The 25,126-nt window shown below is 46.0% G+C and overlaps 1 protein-coding gene across 3 annotated transcripts in view; it reads right to left on the bottom strand.

Annotated features, from left to right (window-relative positions):
- The window catches only part of RPH3A (rabphilin 3A), a 96,983-nt gene that overhangs the window by 6,180 nt on the left and 65,677 nt on the right, over positions 1–25,126 (bottom strand). For all 3 annotated transcript variants that reach the window (XM_027124633.1, XM_027124634.1, XM_027124635.1), the window contains 13 exons: positions 24,225–24,311; positions 21,679–21,844; positions 18,416–18,454; positions 18,164–18,316; positions 16,793–16,879; positions 15,024–15,086; positions 13,730–13,969; positions 11,466–11,545; positions 8,679–8,753; positions 7,002–7,111; positions 3,053–3,179; positions 974–1,030; positions 120–274 (listed from right to left, as the gene is read on the bottom strand). In XM_027124633.1, coding sequence (XP_026980434.1) covers positions 120–274; positions 974–1,030; positions 3,053–3,179; positions 7,002–7,111; positions 8,679–8,753; positions 11,466–11,545; positions 13,730–13,969; positions 15,024–15,086; positions 16,793–16,879; positions 18,164–18,316; positions 18,416–18,454; positions 21,679–21,844; positions 24,225–24,311 — 1,439 coding nt within the window. The remainder of the gene's footprint in view (positions 1–119; positions 275–973; positions 1,031–3,052; positions 3,180–7,001; positions 7,112–8,678; positions 8,754–11,465; positions 11,546–13,729; positions 13,970–15,023; positions 15,087–16,792; positions 16,880–18,163; positions 18,317–18,415; positions 18,455–21,678; positions 21,845–24,224; positions 24,312–25,126) is intronic.

Genomic DNA, 25,126 nt, shown 5'->3' with positions numbered 1-25,126 from the left:
TCTTTGCCCTCTCTGGGCCTCAATGTACAATGATCTTGGGGAAGCTCTCTGGTTCTCTCTTTGCAAGGATCTAGGACCCCCCTCTGGGGCCCATTTATAGTCCCCAGACATTGACTCACAGCTTGACGAATGGATCTGAGTAGCCATTGGCGTCCATGGCCGCCAGGTGCACGCAGCGTATGATGCCCACAATGAGGCCTCCCTGCTGTGTGCTGTACATGAGGGACACCAGGATCTTGCCGCGTTCCTCTGTGTCACCAATACGCTCCACCTGCTGCAGTAGGAGAAGAGGGTGTGTGGGCCTAGGAGGGAAGGGGTCTGGGCAACGTGGATGGCGATCATTAAAGAGAGAGTCTGTGGAAAGTAGGAGGAGGTGGGCCAGTGCTAGTGCAATCAGCACTACAGACAGAAGACACCCCAGACTCCAGGGAGGAGCAAATGATGAAAGCCACGGGGCCCAGTCCTAGGCACATGGGGGCCAATGGCTTTACTCTTAGACACGGACTGACCCTGACTCTGATCATAGGCTGAGCTTGACCCTGATTCCAACGTGACTCAGCTCAGACTCCCCCCATCCACCCAGTTTTCTCAAAAGTGCAGTTCTTGGGGCCGAGGGCATGGTTGTGAAGCCAAACTCCAGCCTCTGCCAGACACACAGCTCAGAGAACCTGCCCTACATCCCCATGGAGGGAGCGTGGCATTGCTCGAGTGCAGCAGAACTGCCAGCAGAGCTTCTGCCAAGGTCAAGGGTGTTTCTCGGTTATGAGAGGATGGCGCTTCCCCCACCTTGGGGGCTCCAGGTGTGAAAAGCATGCTCCTGGTCTCATGTTCTAATGCCTTGGGCAAGGGCACCTCTCATGGTGAACCAACAGGCAGGTGGTTTGGGGTAAAAGAGTGGGAAAGGGGCCAGGGAGGGAGAGAAAAGGGAGATGCCAGACCCCGACTGTGGCTTCAACACCCACTCAGCGCTCACCTCCTCCTCATAAAGGGCCATGCCTCGGGCTGACCCGGTGGTTCCAGCACGCTTCATCTTGAGGAAGGAGACAGAAAGGAAAAATAACATTGTCAATGGGGCTCATCTCCCTACACAAGAAAAACCAGAAACACCTTCTCCCCTCCACTGGCATCCAGAGCCATGAGGATGGGTTCTCCAAGCTTCTGTGGCCCTCCAGCTTTCCCCCATTCAGCTAAAATGTATATAACATTAACCATTTGAGAGACCATGTTAATGCACAACAGCCTATTGACATAGGTTGTATTATTATCCCCATTTTACAGATGATGACACTGAGGGTCACAGTGGTTAAACCACTTGCCACAACCAATAAGTGGCAAAGTAGCCCATACACAAAACAGATAAGATTTTGTCTGCTCTGGATGAAGTGGCACAGGGGCCACCAGGTGCTTCTTCCCCCATGGCTCCTAAGGCCTTTTGCAGGATTCTAAGGCTCTGGGGAACACAATGTGAAAAGCACTGGTTAAATCCAACCTCTCCACTTTAGAAATGAGGAAAACTGAAGTCCAGAGGAGAGGGGTCAGAGCTTATGAGGTCCCTGTCCTTAGTGGGGCATAAGAGGGGAGTTGGTGGTGGGAGGTTTAAGAGCAAAGGAGATGATCAGCAGGGTTGTGGGGCCAGTGCGGGCCTGTCCTGCCACCTCTGTGCCTCTGAGGCTGGCTGCGTCCATCACAGTGAGATGGCAGACCCAGGAGCTGACCAACTGGACTCACTGAGTGACGGAAGGATGACAAAGCCTGAAGAGCCAACTGTTACCAGGCAAAGACCCAGAGGAAAGGCTTCATTCCTAGGCACATCTAATGATTTATTGGGAGCCTGGCATTCGGTGTAAATTCTTCCTTGCAATTCTCCCTGTTGTGTCTTCCTTTGTCTGTGCTATAAAATATGGTGCAGCACACAGATAGTCCATCCTCAGGCTGGCCATCTGGTGGGAGGATGCTACAGGAGTCTCCCTCCCACCCCCCATGGCTTCCCAATGGGGCGCTGGCCCACTGCCCAGGGGGAGCAGGCACGCAGGTCATTGCAAGAAAGCTGGGCTCTGGCTGGTGCCTGAGAACACGGTCCCTGACTTGCGGTATGACCTTGGCAACTCGCTCCTCTTTTTGGGCCCCAGGTGGCTCAGTTGTAAAAAAGGGTAGGTTGGATTATGTCTAAAAATACAGATTGCTAGGTCTCACCCTATCTTGCTAAGTCAGAATATCCAGGGAGATCCCCCACAGAATCTATTTTGTAAACTCTGGTTTTAAAATCTCTAGTTGATTCTGAGGTGTAGCCCAATTGGACAACCTCGATTTGGTTCTTGTTCTTTCTCAAAAGGTGAGTATCACATCTAACAATAACAGTTTTAATGCTTTACATGTACTTTTACATTAATCCTTAAAAGACCCTATGAGGTTGGTACTATATTATCCCATTTTACAGACAAGAAAACTGAGGCATAGATAGGTTAAGTCATTTGACTCAAGTTATACTATAAGTGGCAGAAACTGGGACTCAATCCCAGTCTGGCTCCAGAGCCCATGCTCTTACGCGCTATGGTATCCTGCCTCCTGTGTATCTCTATGATTCTTTATGACTTCTTGACTGACAGGTGGCTAAGGCAGTATTATTTACTATAATAACAACAGTTAATTTATGAGTGCTTATTAGGTACTAGGTTCTGCCTCCTATGAGGCAGGTGCTGTTGTAACACCCATTTTAGAGACAAGAAAAACTGAGGCCCAGAATAGTTCAGACCCTTGGTGAAGGCCAGGGAGCAGGGAAACGGCAGAGCTCGCTTTGAACCCAGGCAGGCCACTCTGCCACACCACTCTGACCTTCAGAAGTGATGCTAACACAGGGTTGGTAGAAGGCATAGCCAGGATGCAACCCCCATGTTCTGACCTGAAATCTTCACCCTCCCTCCAACAGCTGCCAAAGTCGCTCTCCTGTCTGGCACCCTACAGATCTATCACATCCTTTACAGCCCCAAAAGAAGGCAGCACCCACCTCTCCAACTCTTCTTCCCCATTGAACCCTTGGGGCAAAGGCACTCACCGGGATCACCCGCTCCAGACAGATATTGAAGTTCTTCCTCTGGTTGGGCTTCAATTTTTTGAGCGAGAATCTGGTCTCACCGATAAACTCGTTATGACCAAATTTGTCCTCATCACAGACAGAGATCCTGCGATTGACATAAAGGATGGAGAAAGAAAGAAGAGCATATACTGAGCTCCTACTATGTACCAAGAGCTCTGATTGATGCTGGCAAGGAACGTGTAATGTGCACAGGAATAATACAACTTCATATTTATTGAGCACTAGGCCAGGTACTTCTAATTTCTTCTTGATCACAGTATAACTTAACAAGCAATAACATACACAAATCTTAAATTTCTAGCTTGTTGGATTTTTGAATTTGCATACACCCATGTAACTACCACTCAGATAGATCAAGATATAGAACACTCCAGCTCCCAGAAGACCCTCATGATCCCTCCTAGTCACTACCTCCCTCAGAGATAATCACTATCTTGTTCTCTTGGCAAGATTCAGTGTCTTGTTTTTGACTTACATTTAAATAAAATCAGATGTATACCCTTTTACATTTGGTTTCTTTTGTTCAACATTATGTCTGTGAGATTCATCCATGTCTATAGTTATTTGTCCCTTTTTTGGTTGTATAGTATTCTATTGTGTAAACACGTTGTAATAATTTTGCTAATTATGGGCATTTGGTTTTGAGCCATTTCTAGCTGTTATGAATAAAGCTGCAATGGAACATTCATGTTCATGTCTTTTCTATATGCATAGATACATATTTCTGTTAGGTATCTTCCTAGGAGCAGAATTGCTGAGCCATGGACTACACACAAGTTTAACCTCAGCAGAAACTTCTAAACAGTTTTCCAAAGTGATTCCACCAGTTACACTCCCACCAGCAGTTTATGCAGGCTCTGGTTGCTCTTCATTCTAACTTCGATTTTGTCGGTCTTTAATTTTAGCCATTCTGAGTGGGCCATAGTATCTCCTTGTAGTATTAATTTATTAGTATTCCATAAGATGTTGTGGAAAAAACCCAAATGAACTTTTTGGCCAACCCAATACATTTCCCTGATGATTAATGAAGTTCAGCCCCCTTTACATCTACTTTATGGTCATTTCAGCATCATCTGTTGCAAAGTTAGGCTAGGAACTTAGCTGACTCTTCTCATTTAATTCTTTCTCCCCCCAGACCTCTGAGTTTCCCACTTTGGAGAGGAGACTGGGGCCCAGATATGTTGAATAATTTTTCCCCAGTAAGGGGCAGAACCAGAATTTGAAGCTCCTGATTTCCAGAACACTATATTGTCTTTTGCTATCTACTTTGCACAGCATTGAGTAGACCAGAGGCACAAAAAGGGGCAGGTCATGAGAAAGGTCCCTCAGGAGGCCAAAAGGACCAATCGAGGCATGATAATTCATCCTGACATATACTAAGAGGAAGAAAGGACTTTTCCCCCCCATGGGGGACAGACAGGAACTAACAGCACCTTGCTTCTTGGCCATTAACATTTGTTGAACAAGGTTCAAAGTTCTGAAGGGTCAGAACACCCTCCTGCTGAGCCCCACACTGTACACAACTGGAGAAAGAAATTGCCTCCATTCAGCCAGTGGGGGTGTAAACACCACCATCCTTTCTGCAGGACAGTATGTCTCCAAAGACTCACGAATAATCACCATTTTTGACCTAGTAACGCCACTTCTAGGAATTTACCTTGAAGACATAAGTGAAAAAATACGTAACTACAAAGATCTTTACCACAGTTTTGTTTATAGTTGTGAAAAAGCAGAAATAACATAAGTATTCTATAATGGGGGGACTTCTCAAGAAAATTATGAAGTAACCCTAAAAATGTAACAGTATGCATTGAAAATAATGTTGTAATTGCTCATCAGGGAAATGCAAAACCACAATGCGACACCATTACACACCCGCCAGAGTGGCCAAAATGGAAAAGTGTTGATAAGGATGTGAAGCAACTGGAACTCCCAGACATTGCCGGTAGCAGTGTAAATTGGTGCAATCACTATGGAAAACTGGCAGTTTCTAATAAAGCTAAACATATACATACCCCATGGCTCAGCCATTACACTCCCAGGTGTATATACAACAGAAATGTATGCAAGAAATAGCTACTAGAATGTTCCCAGCAGCACTATTTGTAATAGCCCCAAACAGAAAACCAACCAAATGCCAATTAACGGTAGAATGAATAAATAATATCGTGTTATATTCACACAATGGAATACTAAATAGCAATGAGAAAGAACAAGCTACAAGTACCCACAACTCAGATGAGTATCACAAATATACTACTAACTGAAAGAAGACAGACACAAAGGAATGATGTGGTATGATTTCATTTGTATAAAGTACAGAACTAGATGAAATTAATTTTTCCTGTTAGCAGTTAGGGTAGTGAATCCCCTGGGGGAAAAGGTCCTCACTGGAAGGGGGCACAAGGGGAGGGCTTCTGTAGCCTGGGAATGTTCTGTTCTCTTAACCCAGTGTGTTCACGTGCTGAAAATTCATCAATCTGTACACTTTTTCTGTGTGCACTATTCTAAATGGATGTTATTACATTGCAATAAAAATGTTTATGTTTCCTTAAAATAATATTGTAGCTGATAGGAATGTACTTGGAACAGCCCAGTTTGTATGCCTTGCCAAATTAAAAAGACCCACACCCCATATTCTGTGATCCAGCAAATATCCCTCCTTAGTTTCTGTCCTAAGGAAATACTCATATGAACACAAGGAAGCATGAAGAATGCTCATCGCAAATTTGTTTGTAATAGAAAAAAGGTAGAAGCTATCTAAATGTCTGTCCACAGGGAACTGGATAAAGTGGTAAACAGTTACATAAAATTTTAAGACATGCCAACAATACCATATATTGTTTATAGATACATAATTAAGTAGCTGAAGCATAGGACACACTTGGAAATGATACCCATAGAATTCAGGATAGTGTTTCGCCCTGGGGAGGAAAGAAGAGAAAGGGGTGGGGGATGAAGTATACAAAAGGAGCTTCAATTTGCATCTGTAGTGCTTTATTCCTTACAAAAAAGAGCTGAAGCAAATACAACAAATATTAAGATTTTTGAAAGACTGAGTATTGGGTTCATGGGTATTTGTTTTTATTATATTCTATATTTTTCTGTATATTCATAACACTTAATAATAAAACACTAAAAAAATCTGTGATAGACCCATGCTATGGAGTACTCTGAAGCAGTTAAAAATTAGGTAGATCTAAATGTCTTCTCATGGCCACAGCCCCAAGATATATTGTTAAGGAAAAAGACACGTTCCAGATATATTCAACATGATATTTCTTATATTGTAAACGACAGTGTGTGCGTGTATATATATATATATATATATATATATATATACACACATATATATATAGTGTATGTATGTATATAACGAATATACACACACTCACAGAAGGAGAAAGGCAACCCAGGCTGAGGGAGGGGACTAACATTTGAAAGCAGCTTTGTTTTCTCAATAATTCTTTACAAGAACAATGTACTCATTTATTACTTATATAATTTAAAATGCATTTTAATACACTGTAGAAGAATATGAAGTGGCGTCAGTATATTGTTAAGTGAAACTGGCTGATTACTTAATAGGATGGTCCATTTTTATAAACACTTTTAAAAACACTCAACTTTATTAAAAAAAAAAACTTTCGCACATACACACACACACACAAACACATACACACCAATATACACACACGCTAAACCCAAATGTCCAGACACCAAGATGTTAACAGTTTCACTTATCTGTATTTTCAAAAGTGTCTATCAGGAATATATATTGCTTTTTAGAAGAAAAAAAGAAACAAAAAACTACTCTGAGATGTTTTAAAGCGCTGCCCCCAGGAACCACGCATGCCTCAGTCTGCCCAGCCTCAGGCCCCTCTCTGCCCACCCTCCCAGCAAGCACCTGAGGGTCTTCCTCTGCATGTCTTCATCCGTGATGCCATGATAGACCAGAGTCTCATTCCAGATGGGATTTCGGGTGTTCCGCAGGGTTTTTGTACGAAGCTTGTTGGACTAGAACCCAGACAGACATCTGTCTCAGTGGGGAGTCAGCCCTGCAGCTCCATCCCTTGGGCTCATTTGCGATGGGTGGGTGACTTAGGAGTCCACTTCCCTCAGGAGTGTCCAGGGGCTCTGTTGCTCCCAAATGCATGTTCTCAGGGAGTGGGGTCATCCTCTAGGGTGCATCACCAACACTGGATACTGGGCCAGCCCTCCCTCCAGGTACTGGGCCCCCTCTTTGAACTCTTTATAAAGATTAGAAAGCAAAGATATTTTTCTTTGAGAAAAAGTATTGTTTCTAGGCCAGGGAAGCAGAAATGAGAGTCTCCCATTCCTAGGCAGTGAAGAAATAATTTCTGGGGATATTGGGATGGTCCCCTCTGTTTCCCCAGATAGCATCCTCCATGCCTGAAATTCCTTAGAGAGGACAAAATTTTTCATTTTACTCTAAGAGAGAAGGTTAGAAACGCACCTGGTAGCCTGGTGCAAAATCTAATTCATTCTAACATGTAAGTGACTGATTGGATTCTTTGGCAAAGCAGGTTTGGATTTAGGAGTGGGCAAAGAAGTGGGTCAAGGAGAAGCAAACGTCGCTGGGGAGTCAGAAGGAGTAGTGGCCAACAAGTTTGGCCATGGCCAGGTGGGACTGTCTTTCCTTGATCCAAACAAAAAAAGAGATAAAGTGTATGTGCCCGTGCGTGTGCGTGTGCGTGTGCGTGTCTCCTTTTTTGTCTTATGGGGCATTTGATACTTGCAGAGATTTTTTTTTTTTTTTTTTGCGGTATGCGGGCCTCTTACCACTGTGGCCTCTCCCGCCACGGAGCACAGGCTCCGGACGCGCAGGCCCAGCGGCCATGGCTCATGGGCCCAGCCGCTCCGTGGCATATGGGATCTTCCCAGACTGGGGCACGAACCCGTGTCCCCTGCATTGGCAGGCGGACTCCCAACCACTGCGCCACCAGGGAAGCCCTTGCAGAGATTTTTGAAAGGCATTTTTCTAAGATCATGTAACCAAGTATATAGGCAGCCTTGTTTTTAGGACATCCATGTCAAATTAACACAACAAAGCAAAAAATAAAGCCCAAGAAGGCACACGTCCATTTCCAGCCATGTGCTCTGAGTGGGTCAATCCAAAGAAAGGAGAATTAATCTCACTTTCCCTCCCAGAAAGGTGGAAGGGATGGGGGTAAATTTTCTCTTAATAATAGAACCTTTTCTCAAGTTATCTGGAAAGAGTTAGTCATTTCTGTTGAGAGATGTTTGGCTGGGGCAAAAAATGGGTGGGGGAGGTGGACCATGGTCAGCACTGGGGAGCCCTGAAGGTGTTTGAGCAGGTCAAGGGCATAATCAGGGTATCTGCTTCTCTCCTGGATCCCAGGTTTCTGAGTTAGAGAAATGAGCAGAGCCCCTGCCTCTTGAAGGAGAATGGCTCTGGCCCATCCCTTACCCCTTGTAAGAACTTTGCCAATCAGGGAAGAGGGGGTTTGGGGAGGGCTATTTTAGGCTCTAAGCTGGGAACCTTGGGTGCTTTCCAGAGCCCATGTGCCCCCCTTGCCAAGAGGCCCAGGCCATATGGTACCTTGCTGGCTCCCGGTAGGAGGTGCAGCTTAACGTAGGGATCGGCCAAGCCATTGGAATCCATGGGCTTCAGTCCCTGTAAGAGAAGAAGGCAGTGGCGTGAGGGCCTGGGGAGGGCTGGGCGCTCAGCTATCACAGGCAATGGGCACAGCTATCACCCCATCCTGTGTGCTTCCCCTTGCAAAGAAAGAGAAGGGAAATGCAGTATCTTGAAATGAGCACTGGAATCCGGCAGACGGGGTTTAAAGCCTGGCCAAGTCACTTACTGGATGTGTGACCTTAGGCAAGTTTCTTAACCTCTCTGAGTCTCATTTTCCTCACCTGTCAAATGGGATGCTTCATGGGCTGGTGAGATTTAAACGCGATCCCACCGGTAAAGTGCTTGGCACAGTACCTGGCACACAGGAAGTGCTCCAACAAGGCTGGATTGTTATTGCTGGGATGGGAGGACATGTCCCAGAATGGGTGGGAGAGGAGGAAAGGCCAGCGAAAGGAGGCCTGAGTTCTGGCCCTGGCCCTTGCACTCACTTCTGAGACCGCAGTTTCTCCATCCGTATGATGGGGATCACAATCTCTGCCTGGCCCCCCTCACAGAGTTGGCTAAAATGGCTAAAATGGCTAAAATGAGTCACTGTGGGGGAGAGCAGTTTGTCCGGGGTAGGAGTTAAGCTGGGCTTGTTAACATGAGCAGTTCCAAAATTCCCGGGGCTCAGATACGCTCTGCCCATCCCCCTAGGCCCTGGCTGAGGCAGGTGTCTTATCTCTGGGCTCCCACTCTCTTCTCTCACAGCACTAATCCCCAATCCCATGTATCGTGCCCTGTGATCTCCGGGGACTTCAGTTTCCTCAGCTGTTCAGTGGGGCTGATCACAGACCCTGCTTCATGGGATTCTTGGAGGGTAAAATGAGATCTCACCTGTGAAGGCTGAACTCTGGCCCTGGCACAAGTTCAGTATGAACAACGTTTGTTACTACTAGGTGGGGAGAGGAGGCCACAAAGTGGGGTGCAAGGAGGAAATCTGGCCGGGTAGCCTAGAAGGTAAGAGCATAGGCTTTTGAGCTGGACAACACTGGTTCAAATCCCAGCTCCACCACTTCCTGGCTGTGTGATTTGGGCAAGTCCCTTAATCTCTCTGTGCCTCAATTTCCCCATCTATAAAATGAGAACGATGATGAAACCTTCCTCATAGGTTTGTTGTGAAGATTAAATGGGAAGAAATAATTTGTAGAAAGCCCCAGAAGGTATACTATACTCAGGAGATGCTATAGTGCTGGGTTCTTGTCCATTTCTCCATGAGGGCACAGTCTATTCTCGCTCATTTTAATATTCCCCAACATTTAGGGTAGTTCCTGGTACAGAGTAGGTACTTAATAAACATGTCTGGAATGTCTGTTTGGATTGGGAGGTTACAAATTGGCAGACGCTGTGTTTTTCAAATTTGAACTTGAACATCTTTGTTTGGGTCCTGCTCACATCAGTTTAGTTTACCAAAGTTACTACCATTCCCTAATGTCTCACATGTTTTTCTCATCTCTTTACCAGCCCAGCCCCTGAGCCGTTGAGTTTTCTGTACCCCTGTCGCAAGGGGGCTGTAATGGTGTGGCTTTCCCCCATTTCTGGAGCTGGAGATGGTTACATCTGGATTCAAATCCAGCTCTATCCCTTACCAGCTGAGTGGCCTCAGGCTTTAACTTTCTAAGCCTCAGTTTTCCCATCTGTACAATGGGGCTAATAATAATCTCTTCCTCAGAGGTTCCTATGAAGATGAAATAAGATAACGTAGGGCCTTACCTCACTGTGCTATTGGAGGGCACGTGTAAATGCATCTAAGTGCCTGCTGAAGAAGTGACCTGGGTACGTTGATCTAGAAGTTGTGTTAAGCATTTCATACATTATTGATCATCCAAACTGGGACATTTTGTGAGTGGAAAGGAGAGTTCTTAATTATTTCATCAAGGCAACAGGCATAGCTGGGGACCATCTGTGCAAACTGGGACACCCCGCCACCTTCCACGTAACACTCACCAACATCCTCATGGAAGAGACTCTATTATTATCCCTGAGGCACAGAGAGGTTAACTTCCCCCAAATCCCACAGCTAGGAGGGGCGGAGCTGGTATTTGAACCCAGGAAGTCTGGTTCCTGAACCTTGCTTGTTATTTTCTATAGACCAGACTTGGGGCAGGGGGAGATCCTGGTCAACTACTTCCTGGGATTAGTATTGGCATCATCCAGCTTTCTTTGTGGGCTGCAGTAAAGTTGGCTCACTGCCCCTGGAGCCTGTAGCATGGAGATGCTCTTCCAATCTGGTTTGCCTCGCCCCCCCTCCCCACCCCAGAAGCCCAGATTACTGTCCTTGTATCTGCAACAATAAGTCCTGACTCAGTCTGTAGCTCCAGCTTGACAGCCCCGTCTATAGAAGGAGCTGTTCAGTGGCATGTCAGCTGTCAAGTTAGGCTGTCCCTGCTCCCAGGTGACACCTCTGAGATCCCCTCCAGAGGGTGTGGATGGGGCTGGGCAGATCTTGGCTCTGCCCTTGAAGCTTGGTTTCCTCCACTCCCAGGAGGCAGCTGCAGTTAAGTGAAACCCCTCTGGGACCTTCCCCGGAGGAAGTCCTCCCTGCAAAGGAATTGGCCGTGGCTAATTCCTGCTCTTTCCTCATCACTGTCACTGTCACAGATAGACAAGGCAATGACAGGAGACAGACATGGTCACCCATGCCCTCCCCAAGTCCCCTAGAAATGCCAGAACATCCTAAGTGGTCCCCAGCTTGGCCCCCTTACCCACCTTGGCCTTTATGATGGTGCAGTGCAGGGAGCTGTTGTCCTGGTCGTAGAGAAGGCTGAACTCCAGGGCACCCAGGGTGGCTGAAGAAGACAGAGGCAGGTACCAAGAGGACATTAATTCATTCAACAAACATTTCCTGAGCACTTACCGTGTGCCCAGTCTGGGCTAGCCATTGAGCCTACAGAGGAGAGGAAGACTCAGTCCCTCTGGACTCCCCATCCTGGTAGACCCTCCTCTTCTTTGGAACCCTCAGCACACCTGTGATCAGTTAATCATTTGTGCAATTGCCTACTTAATGACTTCCATCTGCTAGGTTGAGAGTCCCATGAGGGCAAGGCTGTGACTGCCCTGTTCACTGCTATGTCCCCGCTGGGCACAGTGCAGGGCACACAGTTTGTGCTCACTTACTTGCTGAAGGAATAAATGAGTCTCAGCATTTGCTGTTGCCTCTGTCTGGAATGCTCTCTCTCTAGATCCTCACATGGCTAGTGCCTTTTCATTATCCACATCACAGCTTAAATGTCACCTCCTCAGAGAAACCTTCCCTGATTGCTCCATCTAAAGCAGCCACCCTCATGGTCATTCGCCCTATTTTATTTCCTTCACGGTGCTCTGTCTTTATTTGAAATGAACTCATTGGTATGTTTCTCTCCACCAGAATATTAGTCCCATTAGATCAGCCATCTTGTCTGTTATTATTTTTTTTCTTTTTTTGCCATGGTAACCCTAGCACTTAGAATAGTTTGGGGGCACCTCGTAGGTGCTCAATAAATACTTGTCAAATATAGAGATGAGTGAGGGAGGGAGTTGAATACAGAGACAGGCTTGTTATAAATCACTAGGGACAGCTCCTAACAGGGACATACACCGGCTGGGAGGGATCTTCTAGGCTTGGCAGGTCAGCAAAGAGACACTTAAGGCAGATGGAAGGAGCAGTGGCCACTGCTCCAGGCAGAAGGACCAGGATGTGGAAAGCCAGGAAGGTGGGATAGACATGGTGCATTTCCAGGGCAGAAACAGCCCCCAGCCAGCGAGGTGGGGGTAGGCTCCTCAGACTCCTTTCCCCTGAGCCTGCAGACTCATGACCCCTGTGAGAGACAGGACAGCTGATATTCCCTCCAGGTCTGGCCTCTGGCCTGCTGCAGCAATGAGACTGTCAGTCCCTCCACTCACTGGCCATATGAACTTGGACAAGTCCCTGAACCTCTCCGAGCCTCTGTCTCCTTATTTGTGAAATTGGAATAGGAAAAGCAACTATTCCCAGGCTCACTGGGATAATTAAATTGAGCATGTGCACGTAACACAGTTAGAAAAGTGCCCGGCACAAAATAAGGGCTCAACAAGTGTTGACTATTATTACCTCAGATGTGCATGTCATATAATAATAATTCCTCACGTGTGTTTCGCACTATATAATAATGATTTCTGGTTTATGAAGCCCTTTCTCAGCAGGTACCTCAGTTTACGACCCCTCAGCCCTGCATGGGAGGTGGTATTTGCTTTCCCTTTTACAACGAGGGGAGGTGACACGATGGGCCAAAGCCATCCCGCCGACTACAGCCCTTGGTCCATTTCTTCTGAGTGGGTCCAGTCTCCCCATCTGACCAGGAGCTCTTAGAACGTTCCCCCAACCCCACAGCATGCATCAGGTCCAGACACAACCCATCTATGCTTCCCTGCAGCTCACAAAGGCCACCCCAGCTCTCCCCTGCTGCTCCCAGCCACACCCAGGAGAAGCGCCACTGGTGTGTGTGTGTGTGTGGCACAGAGCAGGCACTTTATAAATCATTGAATGGATGGATGCAAGAGGAAGTGTCAGAAATTTTAAAGTCATGGTTAAAAAATGACTTTTTAGAAGACACACACCAAAGAGTCTGGGAAACAATTAAAATAGATTTCTATCTATATATATACCTAGGAGTGGAATTGCTGAGTCATATGATAGTTCTATGGAACCACCAAATAGAACTTTGTGAATATAGTTGAATTGCACTCTTAAAAAATTATGTAAATGGTTAACGTTGATGTTATGTATCTTTTACAACAGTGAAAAAATAGATGCGCTTATACTTTAGAAAGCTGATGTCATTTTGTGAATTTAGTAACACGAATTTGTATTTTTATAACTTGGTAAATATGTTTATTAGGTTTGGCATATTGGGGGGCTGGGGATGTACAGAGCTGTCCCCAGAGCCATTCCTATTTCCCTGGGGGCGACCGCTGAAGTGACTTTTCCAGCCACCCCTCCGTTACGCGTCACCTACTTGCTTCATCTGAATCATAGCTGTTGGCTTCCTCCTCCTCCTCCTCCTCCACTGGGCGTGGGGGCTGGTGGGCTGGGACCACGGCCGGCTGGGGAGCAGCAGCAGACGCTTGGGAATAGGGTGGGTGGCCCGCTCGGTCCTCCCTGGCTCCAACTGCCGAATAGCCCCCAACTCCCCCCACTCTCTCCTCTCGCGGTGGGGCGGTGGCCCCTGTACAGGCGGGGTCACTCAGAGCCACCTCTGCAGGGGAGATGGGGAGAGGGTGGGAAAGAGGCAGCTGAGTCCCTGTGTCATAACGACAGCAGTGACAAATGCTGCAGCATTACCACGAGTGATGGGCACCTACTGTGTACCAGGTGCTTGGCGAGCTTTGTGCCAGAATCACCCACTGCCCTGCAATGGGGGACTGCCACTTCCAGTGGACAGGGGGGCCACATCATGCCATTCACCGGTTCTCAGAATGTTGCCTTTGTCAAAGCCACCCAAGGAAGGCTTGCAAAAATGCAGGTTCCCAGGCTCCATCTAGAATCTGCAGGCCCTGTGGTAGGGCCTTGGAATCTATGTTTTATAACAAGTTCCATGAGCAAAACAGACCTCACTGAGAGCCCTCACTGGTATGGGCTCTGAAGCCAGACAGCCTGGATTTGAATCTCAGCTGGAGCAAGATTACTTATCTCTGGGCCTCAGTTTTCTCACCTGTAAGATGGGAATTTTAAGACCTGAAGGTGCTCAAATAGTATTAGCTATCATTTAAAAAATTTTCTAGTATGTGCACAGCACTTAGCACAGTAGCTGGTGCATTAGAAAGCAATGAATCTGTTGTAGTGATTGGTGCTGCTGCATATATATCATGTGTAATAATCACTGTCACTCGGTGTGGTCTTCATACATTGCAGGCCACGTGCTAAGGTGTTCCATGTATTGGTTTTACTTAATCCTCCCAGCAACTCTGTGAGGTAGGTCCTTGGATTATTCTCCTTTTAGAGATAAGGAAACTGAGGCTCTGGGAAGTTAAGTGACTTGCCCAGGGTCACAGAGCTGGGAAGTAAAGAAGCAGTGATTTGAATGCAGGCAGCTTATACTCTTAATCACTGTATGTATTGTCATTTTCTATCTATCTAATCTTAGTACAGACTCTCTAGAGTTTTAGAATTAGGGAATTCCCTTAGAGCTCATCAGATAGGTCTCAGGATGCAGAATGGGCCAATGTCTGGCAGCCCCTGCTCTCTCTCTCTCTCTCAGTCAGTGGAAGAGGTGGTCACCTGCGCAGGCACAGAAAGAGGCGAACACTTGCCTGGTCTCTGATCTGAAAAACGTCCTGCTGGCCCAGGACTGGGTCTGCTGCCTCCTGGGGGTCCTGAGTGGGGCAAAGAGAGAAAGAAGTTTGGAATAGAGAAGGCGGCATCATTTGGGTATTTGCCCTGAGGACCCCTCGTTTCACAGGTGTGGACACAGGCCCAGGGGCAGCAGGTGATGTGCAGAGGTACCCAGGGTTGCAGGAACAGTCCCATTGGGGGATTCTGGTGTTGGAAAGCCCTGGCTTCAAGCCCAAATCCTTCCATTCTGGGCCTCAGCTTCCTCCTCTGTGAAGTGGGGATGAGCAGGTATTACCTGCTCTTCATGTTTTGTTGGCTGTTATGAGGTTGACAAACAAATGGAGCAAGAATCGCTTGCAAGGTAACGGGCAAGTCCAGGCTTTGAGTCCACCATTATTACGGGGTCATTACTGGTCCAGAGGATTCTATATAACTACATTTCCGAAGCTTGGGATGTGGGGGAGAGCCACAGGGATGGGGCATGAAATAACATCCAATGACAGAGTGAGAAAGTCATTCTGGGTTCCCATTGCCTTTCCATACTGATCCCGTCATGGGAAAAGTCTCATCTAGGTGCTACTTTAACACTTCTCTAACCTTTGTAAATGTCCCTTTTGAGCAAAAGAGGACAGGACTCAGGCTCCGAACCTTCAGCAGGCCAGAGTACTGAGAATGTCATTGCACCTGCAATGTATTTTCAGTACATTAATTTTTATAACAGCCCCTCACAATAGGTTGAATGGTGTTCTCCAAAAAAATGTTCAAGTCCTAACCCCCAGTCCCTGTGAATGTGAATATTTGATCATCTTTGCAGGTGATCAAGTTAAGATGATGCCATTAGGGTGAGCCCTAATCCAATATGACTATGCCCTTATAAAGAGGGGAAATTTGGACACACAGGGACCCATGCATAGAAGGAAGATGATGTGAAGACACATCCACAAGCCAAGGAATGCCCGAGGCCCCCAGAAGCAAGAGGAGAGGCTGGGACAGGAAGGAAGGAACCAACCCTGGCTACACCTTGATTTTGGACTTCTGGCTTCTAGAACTGTGGGACAATACATTTCTGTTATTTTAAGCCACCCAGTTTGTGATATTTGTTATGGCTGCCCTAGCAAACTAATATACTCTCTTTTTCTGGTATGGAATACTGGTTTCCCACTTATGCCATTATTATAGGTTTCTTTTAAAATAACAGATTTTAACTGCACCAATTAGGAATTATTTCCATTGTTTTACACAAGCCATATATGTTCAGATTTTCTCACATTACTAATCTCTTTGCCCACCATTTCTTCCTGAATCTCACATATCTGTCTGAGAACCTTTGCCTTTTCCTTAAAGTCTGAAGTCCTTAAAATTTCCTTGAAAGAGTTTATGATAACTTCTCTCAATTATGTTCTTAAAGGAGGTCAATTTGAAGAAAACATTAAGGAAATAAAAGGGCAGATCATAGGTGCATGTGGTAAAAATTGTGAAATTGGAGTGATGACGTCAGAAGGTGGGAAACAGTGAGGGATGAAGTACTGTCACTTCTTGCATTTAGGTAGATATGATGCTACCCTTCCTCCCACCCCCACCAGCTTCCCAGCCTAGAGTATTATTCATTCTAAAGGTCTTCAAAGAGTTTAGGGTTTGGTGGTGGCTGCAGCTTTGCAGAAAGCCCAGCGGGTTCCGCAAGCAAGAGTGGGAGGTATTGGGGTCACAGCTGAGTGACAGCCTGGGCGGGTGGGTGGGTGGCACGTACCTGGCTGCCCAGGCTGGGGGGGCGCTGGACTCTGTATCAAAGCCGGGGTGGGTCTAGAGGCCTGCACTGAGTTGGCCCGTCTCAAACCTGCAGGGGAAAGGAAAGAGCCTGTCATATCGCACACACACACACTCACACACAGTCAAAGCAGGAAGAAGCCTGGGACCAGTCAGCCGGCATGAGGCATGGTCCTCTGGGTGTGAACTGGATGCAGCCCCCTGACACTTCCAGCTCTTTCAGACCCTCTTCTCCTCCCCTCCGTGTGTTCTCTCTTTCCAATACTCAGATGCCCCTGGGCAACTCACTGCAACAACATGGATGTTGAAAAGCTCAGGTTCTGTGACGTTGCTTCTGACATCTGTGACCTTGCACAAATGACCTATCCTCTTTGGGCCTCAGTCTCCTCATCCATCAAATGGGGATAACAGTACTTACCTCATAAGGTTGTGGTGGAGACACAATAATACAATACATGTAAAATGCTCAGAACAGTGCCTGGCATGTAGTAAACACTCAACATCTGGCAGATGTTGATATTACTTTATAATTATTGAAAGACTGTTCTTATCTTCGCATGGACCTAGCTTTGCATCCCAGATTTTTCTTTTATAAGCTGTGTGTCTTTGGGCTGGTCACTTACCCTCTCTGAACTGCAGATGCTTCATGGAGGCAACAACTCTACCCACTTGATTAACATTTTTATAAGAACTTATTTCATCTCTACACCCTTTGAGGTGAGTGCTTTATTAGCTCCATTTTACAAATGGGGAAACTGTGGCACAGAGGGGTTAAGGAGCTCACCTAACGTCTCTTGGCTGGTTAGTAGCCAAGCCAGGGTTTGAACTCAGGCATTTGGTCTCCAGAGTCTACCTGAGACTATTAGATGCTACTGCCTCCTGCAGAGCTGCTGGGGGATCAAATGGGGATGATATACACAGCAGTTCCTGGTACTGAGAAAGTATGACATTCCTAGAAGAATACCCTGTCTTCTCTCACCTCACTGGGCTAGATCCCACCTTTCCTGAATCCAAATATTTTTCACTGGAGAGATGCTTGAATGATCATGACAGAAAGTGCTTTGCCACCTCTGGCTGGGGCTTACAAATTCTTGTCCCAGGGTCCTGCATTAGCACTTCCATTTGGTTGTTCATTTGGGTCCTTGTTCATCCATCCATCCATCCATCCATCCATCCATCCATCCATCCATCCATCCACTCACTCACTCACTCATTCACTCATTCACTCATTCAACAAGTGTTCATTGAATGCCTACCGAGCGCCAATGAATAAATGAAAAAAACCACTGTTCTCCCCATTCCTTTTGATTCTCCTCATCCAGGAAGCCTGTCTGGATTTGCCCATCTCTCTCACCTGCTGAGCCCCGGCTGGGGTCACCAGCAGCTCCGCCGTGGCTCTGGTCCCAGCTCTCTGAGTCCCGGCTAGATGAGCTCATTCGTGCCTCGGAGGCCCTGCGCACAGGAGGCCCATAGCTTCCTTGCCCAGGAGCAGAGGCCAGGTCAGGGCCTGAAAGGAAAAGCATGAATTGAAGGGAGAAAAGGCAATGGAGGAATGGGGAAAAGGACTCCTGTCTCAAAAGCAGGAGACAGAGTCGGCAGAACCCACCTGTCTTCTGACCTGGGCCCCTCCTGTCATCAGAGTCACCTGGAGAGAGAGAAAACTGATGAGGAGTATGTATTGGGTTGGCCAAAATGTTCACCTGGGTTTTTCTGTAACATCCTATGGAAAAACCCAAATGAACTTTTTGGCAAATCCCCAATATTTGATGTCTTCTGGAGAGCTGACACTTAAGGAGCTCACAAAAGGGCCCATCCACCATTCCCAAGAACTTCAAAAAAAAAATTAAAACTTTCTTTTCCCAACTTCCCCTTTGATATAGAGCCTATCTACAAATTTCACATTATTTCCATTGCAAACAAATTGGGATCATGGGCTACGTACTGTTTCTAGAATGTGCTTTGTTCACTTAATTTGAATTTCCTCAGAACTCACCAAGCATGCTCCAACCTCAAACCCTCTGCACACGGTATTTCCGAAGATTCTATGAGCCCTCTTTATCACCTTGGTCAGGTTTCTCCCCAGATATCATCTCTCAGACAGCCCTTCTCTGGCCATTCTGTCCAACATGAAGCCTCTATCCCCTCTACCTGTTTCATTTTTCTTCCTGGCACTTATCACTACCTGATATTATGTTGTATTTGCATTTGCTGTTTGTTGAGCATCTGTTTCCCCCACTAGAATTTTAATTGCATGAGAGCATGGATCTTATCTGTTCCATTCACTGATTCCCTGGGGCATAGAACAGAGCCTGGAACTCACTAGGTGTTCCGTAACTGTTCATTAAGAGAATATTGAAAGCTCATATCATGGGTATAATTCCAAATCTACAATATACATTTACATCATTCAATTTTTAAAAAATATTTATTTACTTTATTTATTTTCTTTATTATTTTTTTTTTGGCTGCATCAGGTCTTAGTTGCAGTACACGGGATCTTTCGTTGCAGCACGCGGGCTTCTCTCTAGTTGTGACATGTTTTCTCTCTCTAGTTGTGGCGCGCAGTCTCCAGGGCGCATGGGCTCTGTAGTTTGCGGCACACGGGTTCTCTCGTTGAGGCACACGGGCTCAGTAGTTGTGGTGCACAGGCTTAGTTGCCCCATGGCATGTGGGATCTTAGTTCCCCTATTGGGGATCGAACCTGCGTTCCCTGCATCGGAAGGTGGATTCTTTACCACTGGACCACTAGGGAAGTCCCTATAGCATTCAATTTTAAAAGATGCTTAATACACCATGGTGTGGATATACCAATCTATTCAACAACTACCCCGTTAATGAACGCTTAGTTTTTTCCAGTATTTTTGCTACCATAAACAACGATGCAATAAATACGATTATACATATGTCTTTTATATGAGTACTTTTCTTGCTGTTAAATATATTCCCAGAGGGGGACTGTTGGATCAAATAGTATATACACTTCAAATTTTAATAACCTCTGCCATATTACTTTTGAAGAGGCTGGGGTGACTTATAGTCGTACCAACAGTTTATACCATCATTTCTCCATATATTCACCAGCACTAGATGTTATTGCCAACAATTGTTTAGGAGTTGCTATGCAATGCAGGTGATGTTACTTCTTTCCAATGAGGTGAATATTTTCAGAGTCATTTGTTTTGACTAGAGTTTATATAATAAGCTAATTCATACCATTTATGTGTGTAAGTGTATGTGTCTGTGTATAGGTGATTAATATTATGTACTATTGGCCAACATTTACTAAGTGCTGCACTCTGCAAAGTACTGTACATGTACAGGCATACCTTGGAGATATTGTAGGTTCAGTTCCAAACCACTGCCATAAAGCGAATATCACAAAAAAAGTGAGTCACGTGAATTTTTTCCCACTGCATACAAAAGTTATGTTTACCCTATACTGTAGTCTATTAAGTGTGAAACAGCATTGTGTCTTAAAAATGCACATACCTTAATTTAAAATATTTTATTGTGAAAAAAAAGCCAAAACAATTACAATAGTAACATTGAAGATCACCGATCACAGATCACCATAACAAATATAATAATAATGAAAAAGTTTGAAATACTGTGAGAATTACCAAAATGTGACACAGAGAGACAAAGTGAGCAGGAAAAATGGCACCGACAGACTTGCTTGATGCAGGGTTGCCACAAACCTTCAGTTTATAAAAAATTGCAGTGACTATGAAGTGCAATAAAGCAAAGTGTAATAAAATGAGGTATGCCTGTAGCATCTCATTTAATCTTCAAAATAACCCAGTGAGTTATTAATCTCATTTTATAGATGAGGAAAGAGTTTTAGAGAGGTTAGGTCACTCATCCAAGCTCACATGACTTGTAAGTGGCAGAGCTGGAATTCAAACTCAGGTCTTCCTGGGCTCCCATGTTCAAGATCTTGACAGTAAAGCTACACAGTCTTCTCAGCCTAGAGGGAGTAATGTTTAACCAGGAAGAAAGATGTTCTAGAGGTGGAAACGTGGGGCTTCTCAGGGATGCAGTATAGGTTGACAATTTGATGAGTCTCTGCAAGGAGCAGAAACTGCTGATGGCTTGCCAGGATGAAAGTATTTGTTGAGTGCCTTTTGACTGCCAGACACTGTAGCGGGCACCTTGAGAAGTTATAGTTGGACACTTCAATTTTTGAGACCTTCAACTATAACCTTCCTTTTAGAAGCACTGACTGCGCTCAAACCCTAGAACTGTCATTCAGACCAGATTTTATCACTTAGCTAATTGAAAGTATTGCAAGGGCTTTATCTGGTCAGTCTTAGTGGCCTTAATATATTAAAATGTGTTTTCATTGGGGTCATATTTTTTCTTTTTATTGCTTTGTCTCTCCCTTTTTTACCATCATTTTAATAATTAATAATAATACTTAGATAATAGTGGTAATGTCCAGAGTAGTGGTAATTTTCTTTTACTAATTTCCTTGCTATTCATCTTTCATTTTTAATCAGGAGCAAAGAAGTCCTTCTCAGCAAGCCCCCTTTCCCCCGCCCCCCAGACTCCAGCGTGTATTTTGATGTTGGGAGTCTTTCTCAGTTCCTAATTTTGATTTCCACCTCTGTTATACCTCTCAATACTCCATCAGGGATGACAACAAAGTCTTTTGGCAGCCTGGCATTGCTGGAGAGTTCCCTGAACTATCTTTTTGATAAAGGTTTGTGATGAGCTGTGAAGGAGACACAGGGGACCTAGACCCAAGCCCAGAGGCTGGCTGTCCACCAACTGGGTAGAAACACAAACATGATGTCAGGGCACCCTTCAGGTAGACCAGTTAGCCAAGACCCGTCCTTGGTTCTGAAAGGAGAAGCTGTATTTTCCTACCTCGAGTTGGAGCCCGGGCAGGGTGTTTGGGCTCAGGGGTGGGCTGCTCAGGGGCAGCGGGCTCACTGGCTGGCTGCTGGGGCTTGGTCTTCTTTATGGGCATAGGCTGTGGGAGGACCTGTTTGGGGAAGCCCTTGAAGAACCATGCTCCAGAGCGCTTCCACACCTGGGGGAGGAGAGGTAGAACATGAAGACACGACAGCCAAGCCCTATCGCTCCTGCCTTCACGAGAGCCAATTTTTCACTTTTCTCCCTGCTCACAGAGCACTGACACAATAGGCAGTGCATTTTCTCACCAGTACACAGCTTTCACAAATCTTATTTGATTCACACAATATCCCTGAACACTCAATAGAGAATAACCAACCTCTTGATGGAAACAGTTGAATATCAGAAAGGTTATGAACAGGTATAAGGTTACACAGCCAGAGAGTGGACTGACACCAAGTCTCCCACCTCTTAAATGTGCTGTGCTCCCTACTACACTGGCTGCTGTAAAGACGATGATCCACGTACATACTCCCCAAGACCTCTGGCCTTTTCCCTGCCTTGTGGATTAGCGTTCCACCTGGGGCAGTGTGTTGGACATCTTCTGTTGCCCCTTCAGATTGGTTCTACATCTTTTTTCACCCTGCTCTGTGCCCCAGGAAGCTGACCAGTAAGGACTACAGTAACTGGAATTTCTTGATCTCTACCTTCCAGGTGGATCTGGTCAAGGAGAGCATCAGTGGGGGATCGGCGGAAAGAAGATAGTGAGGTCAGGGTACTGAGTCCCTTGGCTCCCTCCTTGCTAGGCAGGCAGTGGCTACATTCCTGCTGGTTGATACCCAGTGTCCAGTCTGGTAACTGCTCCCTCCTCCACTCCTTCAGTCTCAGGAGTGGTATCAGCAACCCTGCTATTGCTGGTGCTGCGAGCTTCACCACGCCTCGCTGATCTTCCTTATCCAAGCCCAGACCCTTGCAAACAGCACCTTTATCAAAGCTTCCTTGATAATCCTGATGGACTGTGCCATCTGTTCTCCCAGAACCCTGACTGATATTGAGGGAAATATGGTCCTTGCAACAGTCTCCAAGGCAGGAATCTGCAGCAGAAGATGAGTGATGAAGAAATTGGGAAAAGGTGAAGGGAGTTAATTGGGACAAAGTGGGTAATAAAAAGCAAGCCTAGGTAAGAGAAAGATTCCATGAGAGAAAAAAACAGAGATAGAGTGAAGACAGTGCAGAGGAAGAAGTGTGAAGGGTGAGAGGCAAAGAGAGAAAGAAGAAAAGGCAGAGGAGATAAGGATGAAAGGGAAAAAAGAGCTCTGAGGAGGAGAGTACAGACGGCCCTCGACTTACAATGGTTTTCTTATGATAGTTTTGAATTTACAGTGTTGCAAAATCGATATGCATTCAATAAAAACGATACTTCAAATTTTGATTTTTTTTTTTTTTTTTTTGCCACACCATGCAGTATGCAGGATCTTAGTTCCCTGACCAGGGATCGAACCCACGCCCCCTGCAGTGGAAGCTCGGAGTCCTAACCACTGGACTGCCATGGAAGTCCTTTTCGAATTTTGAATTTTGATCTTTTCCTGGGCTAGCAATACTCGATCGGATACTGTCTCGTGATGTTGACCAGGGGCAGGGAGCCACAGCTCCCAGTCAGCCATACGATCACGATGGGAAACAGCTGTACACTGACGATGATTCTGTACCCATGCAGCTATTCTTTTTGTGTGCGTGTGCGGTATGCGGGCCTCTCACTGTTGTGGCTTCTCCCGTTGCAGAGCACAGGCTCCGGAGGTGCAGGCTCAGTGGCCATGGCTCACGGGCCCAGCCGCTCTGCGGCATGTGGGATCTTCCCGGACCGGGGCACGAACCCGTGTCCCCTGCATCGGCAGGCAGACTCTCAACCACTGCGCCACCAGCGAAGCCCCTCTTTTTTTTTTTAACCTTCAGTACAGTATTCAATAAATTACAGGAGATACTCAACACTTATTATAAAATGGGCTTTGTCTTAGATGATTTTGCCCAGCTGTCGGCTAATGTAAATGCCCTGGGCATATTTAAGGTAGGCTAGGCTATGACGTTCACTAGGTTAGGTGTATTAAATGCATTTTCCACGTAACGATGGGTTTATCGGGACGCAACCCCATTGTAAGTTGAGGAAGATCTGTACAGGGAAAGAAAAGAAAATGAGGGAAAGTGTGAGGCAAGAAGTGAAGTAGAGGGAAAGAGAAGGTGGCAGTAGGGGAAGACCCAGAAGATGAGAAATGGGGAGTAGGGAATAATGGATGTCAGAGGGCAATGAATAAGAGAGCAGGGAGGGAGAGAAGGAAAAGTCACAGAAGCGAGAGGTGAGAAAAGAAATTCATTCAAATACTGTGTCCTGCCAGTGTTCACAGCTGAGCTGGTTCCTTTTATACCAATCCCTTAAGACATGTGCCTGAACAGGTTCCCCAGCCCCCCAACTGCCACCTTACTCCCCTGGTTATAGCAAGGAAGGGGGAACCGTACAAAGGAGGGAGGATGCTCCAGGAGCTGAATGGGACCAATCCACTCACCTCTCTCTGCTCGATGCAGATTTTGCAGAGCCACACAGGGTGTGGGCGGCTGTTGAAGGTCTCCACCCCACACTTGGTGCAGACATTCTGGGGACAAAACATAGCCCAGTGCACACTCAGATATGCCAGGCTTGGAGCTGCCGGTGATCAGGAGAAGTGGCTGGCAATGGTGGCAATGAAGCCCTATTCTCCCTTGATGGACATGAAGCAATAGAACTCTCCTTTCCTCACGTCTCTTCCATGACCAAGGCCAGTTAGAATAAAGTTCCAATCTGAGTCTTGATTTTTGATAACAAGAACTGGAGTCATTCCCAAGCACGGGATGAAGGGATTCTCCAAGAGTCCCTGTGGGGTTGGAGTTTTCATCATCCATACAAGGGAGATCACTGACATGATTTTTTAATCATGAGAGACTGTATATCCATTTTATTATTTTATTTCTTCTTTCTTTCCCAAATGAATCTGAGACACCCTAGACTATGACTACAGGTTCAACTCCTTATGGAGAAAGACGTTATCTGAGTAAATGCCATGACTATATGATGGAACATTATACTTTTGGCTGAGTTTTCTGGAAGTCAAAACAAATAGGTCACAAAATTCTCACTATCTAGTCAACTACAGAAGGCAAGTTTTTTGGAGTAGATAACCTTTCCCCAATATTCCATTCTAAATGCTAAATGCGACCCCAAGTAGGAGATGCCAAGTGACATTATGGATATCTCCAGCTGGGTCACTCCCCTGAACTCCTTTCCTGGGAATCAGACAGACCCAAGGACAGTTGTATTTCTGTCCTGGAATTGTCAAGTTCAGACAGCTTGAGGAGAGGGTGCAGGGTGGAGAGAGCACAGGGAGACTCCCCTTCAAGAGTGAATGCTTAAGAAGACCAAAGTCTAACTTGG

The sequence above is a fragment of the Aethalodelphis obliquidens genome, unplaced genomic scaffold, assembly GCF_003676395.1.
Source record: "Aethalodelphis obliquidens isolate GAN/ISIS:26980383/991018 unplaced genomic scaffold, ASM367639v1 scaffold28, whole genome shotgun sequence".
NCBI lineage: Eukaryota > Metazoa > Chordata > Mammalia > Artiodactyla > Delphinidae > Aethalodelphis > Aethalodelphis obliquidens.
Note: the sequence above shows the minus strand (reverse complement) of the source record. Positions and strands in the feature narration are given on the sequence as shown.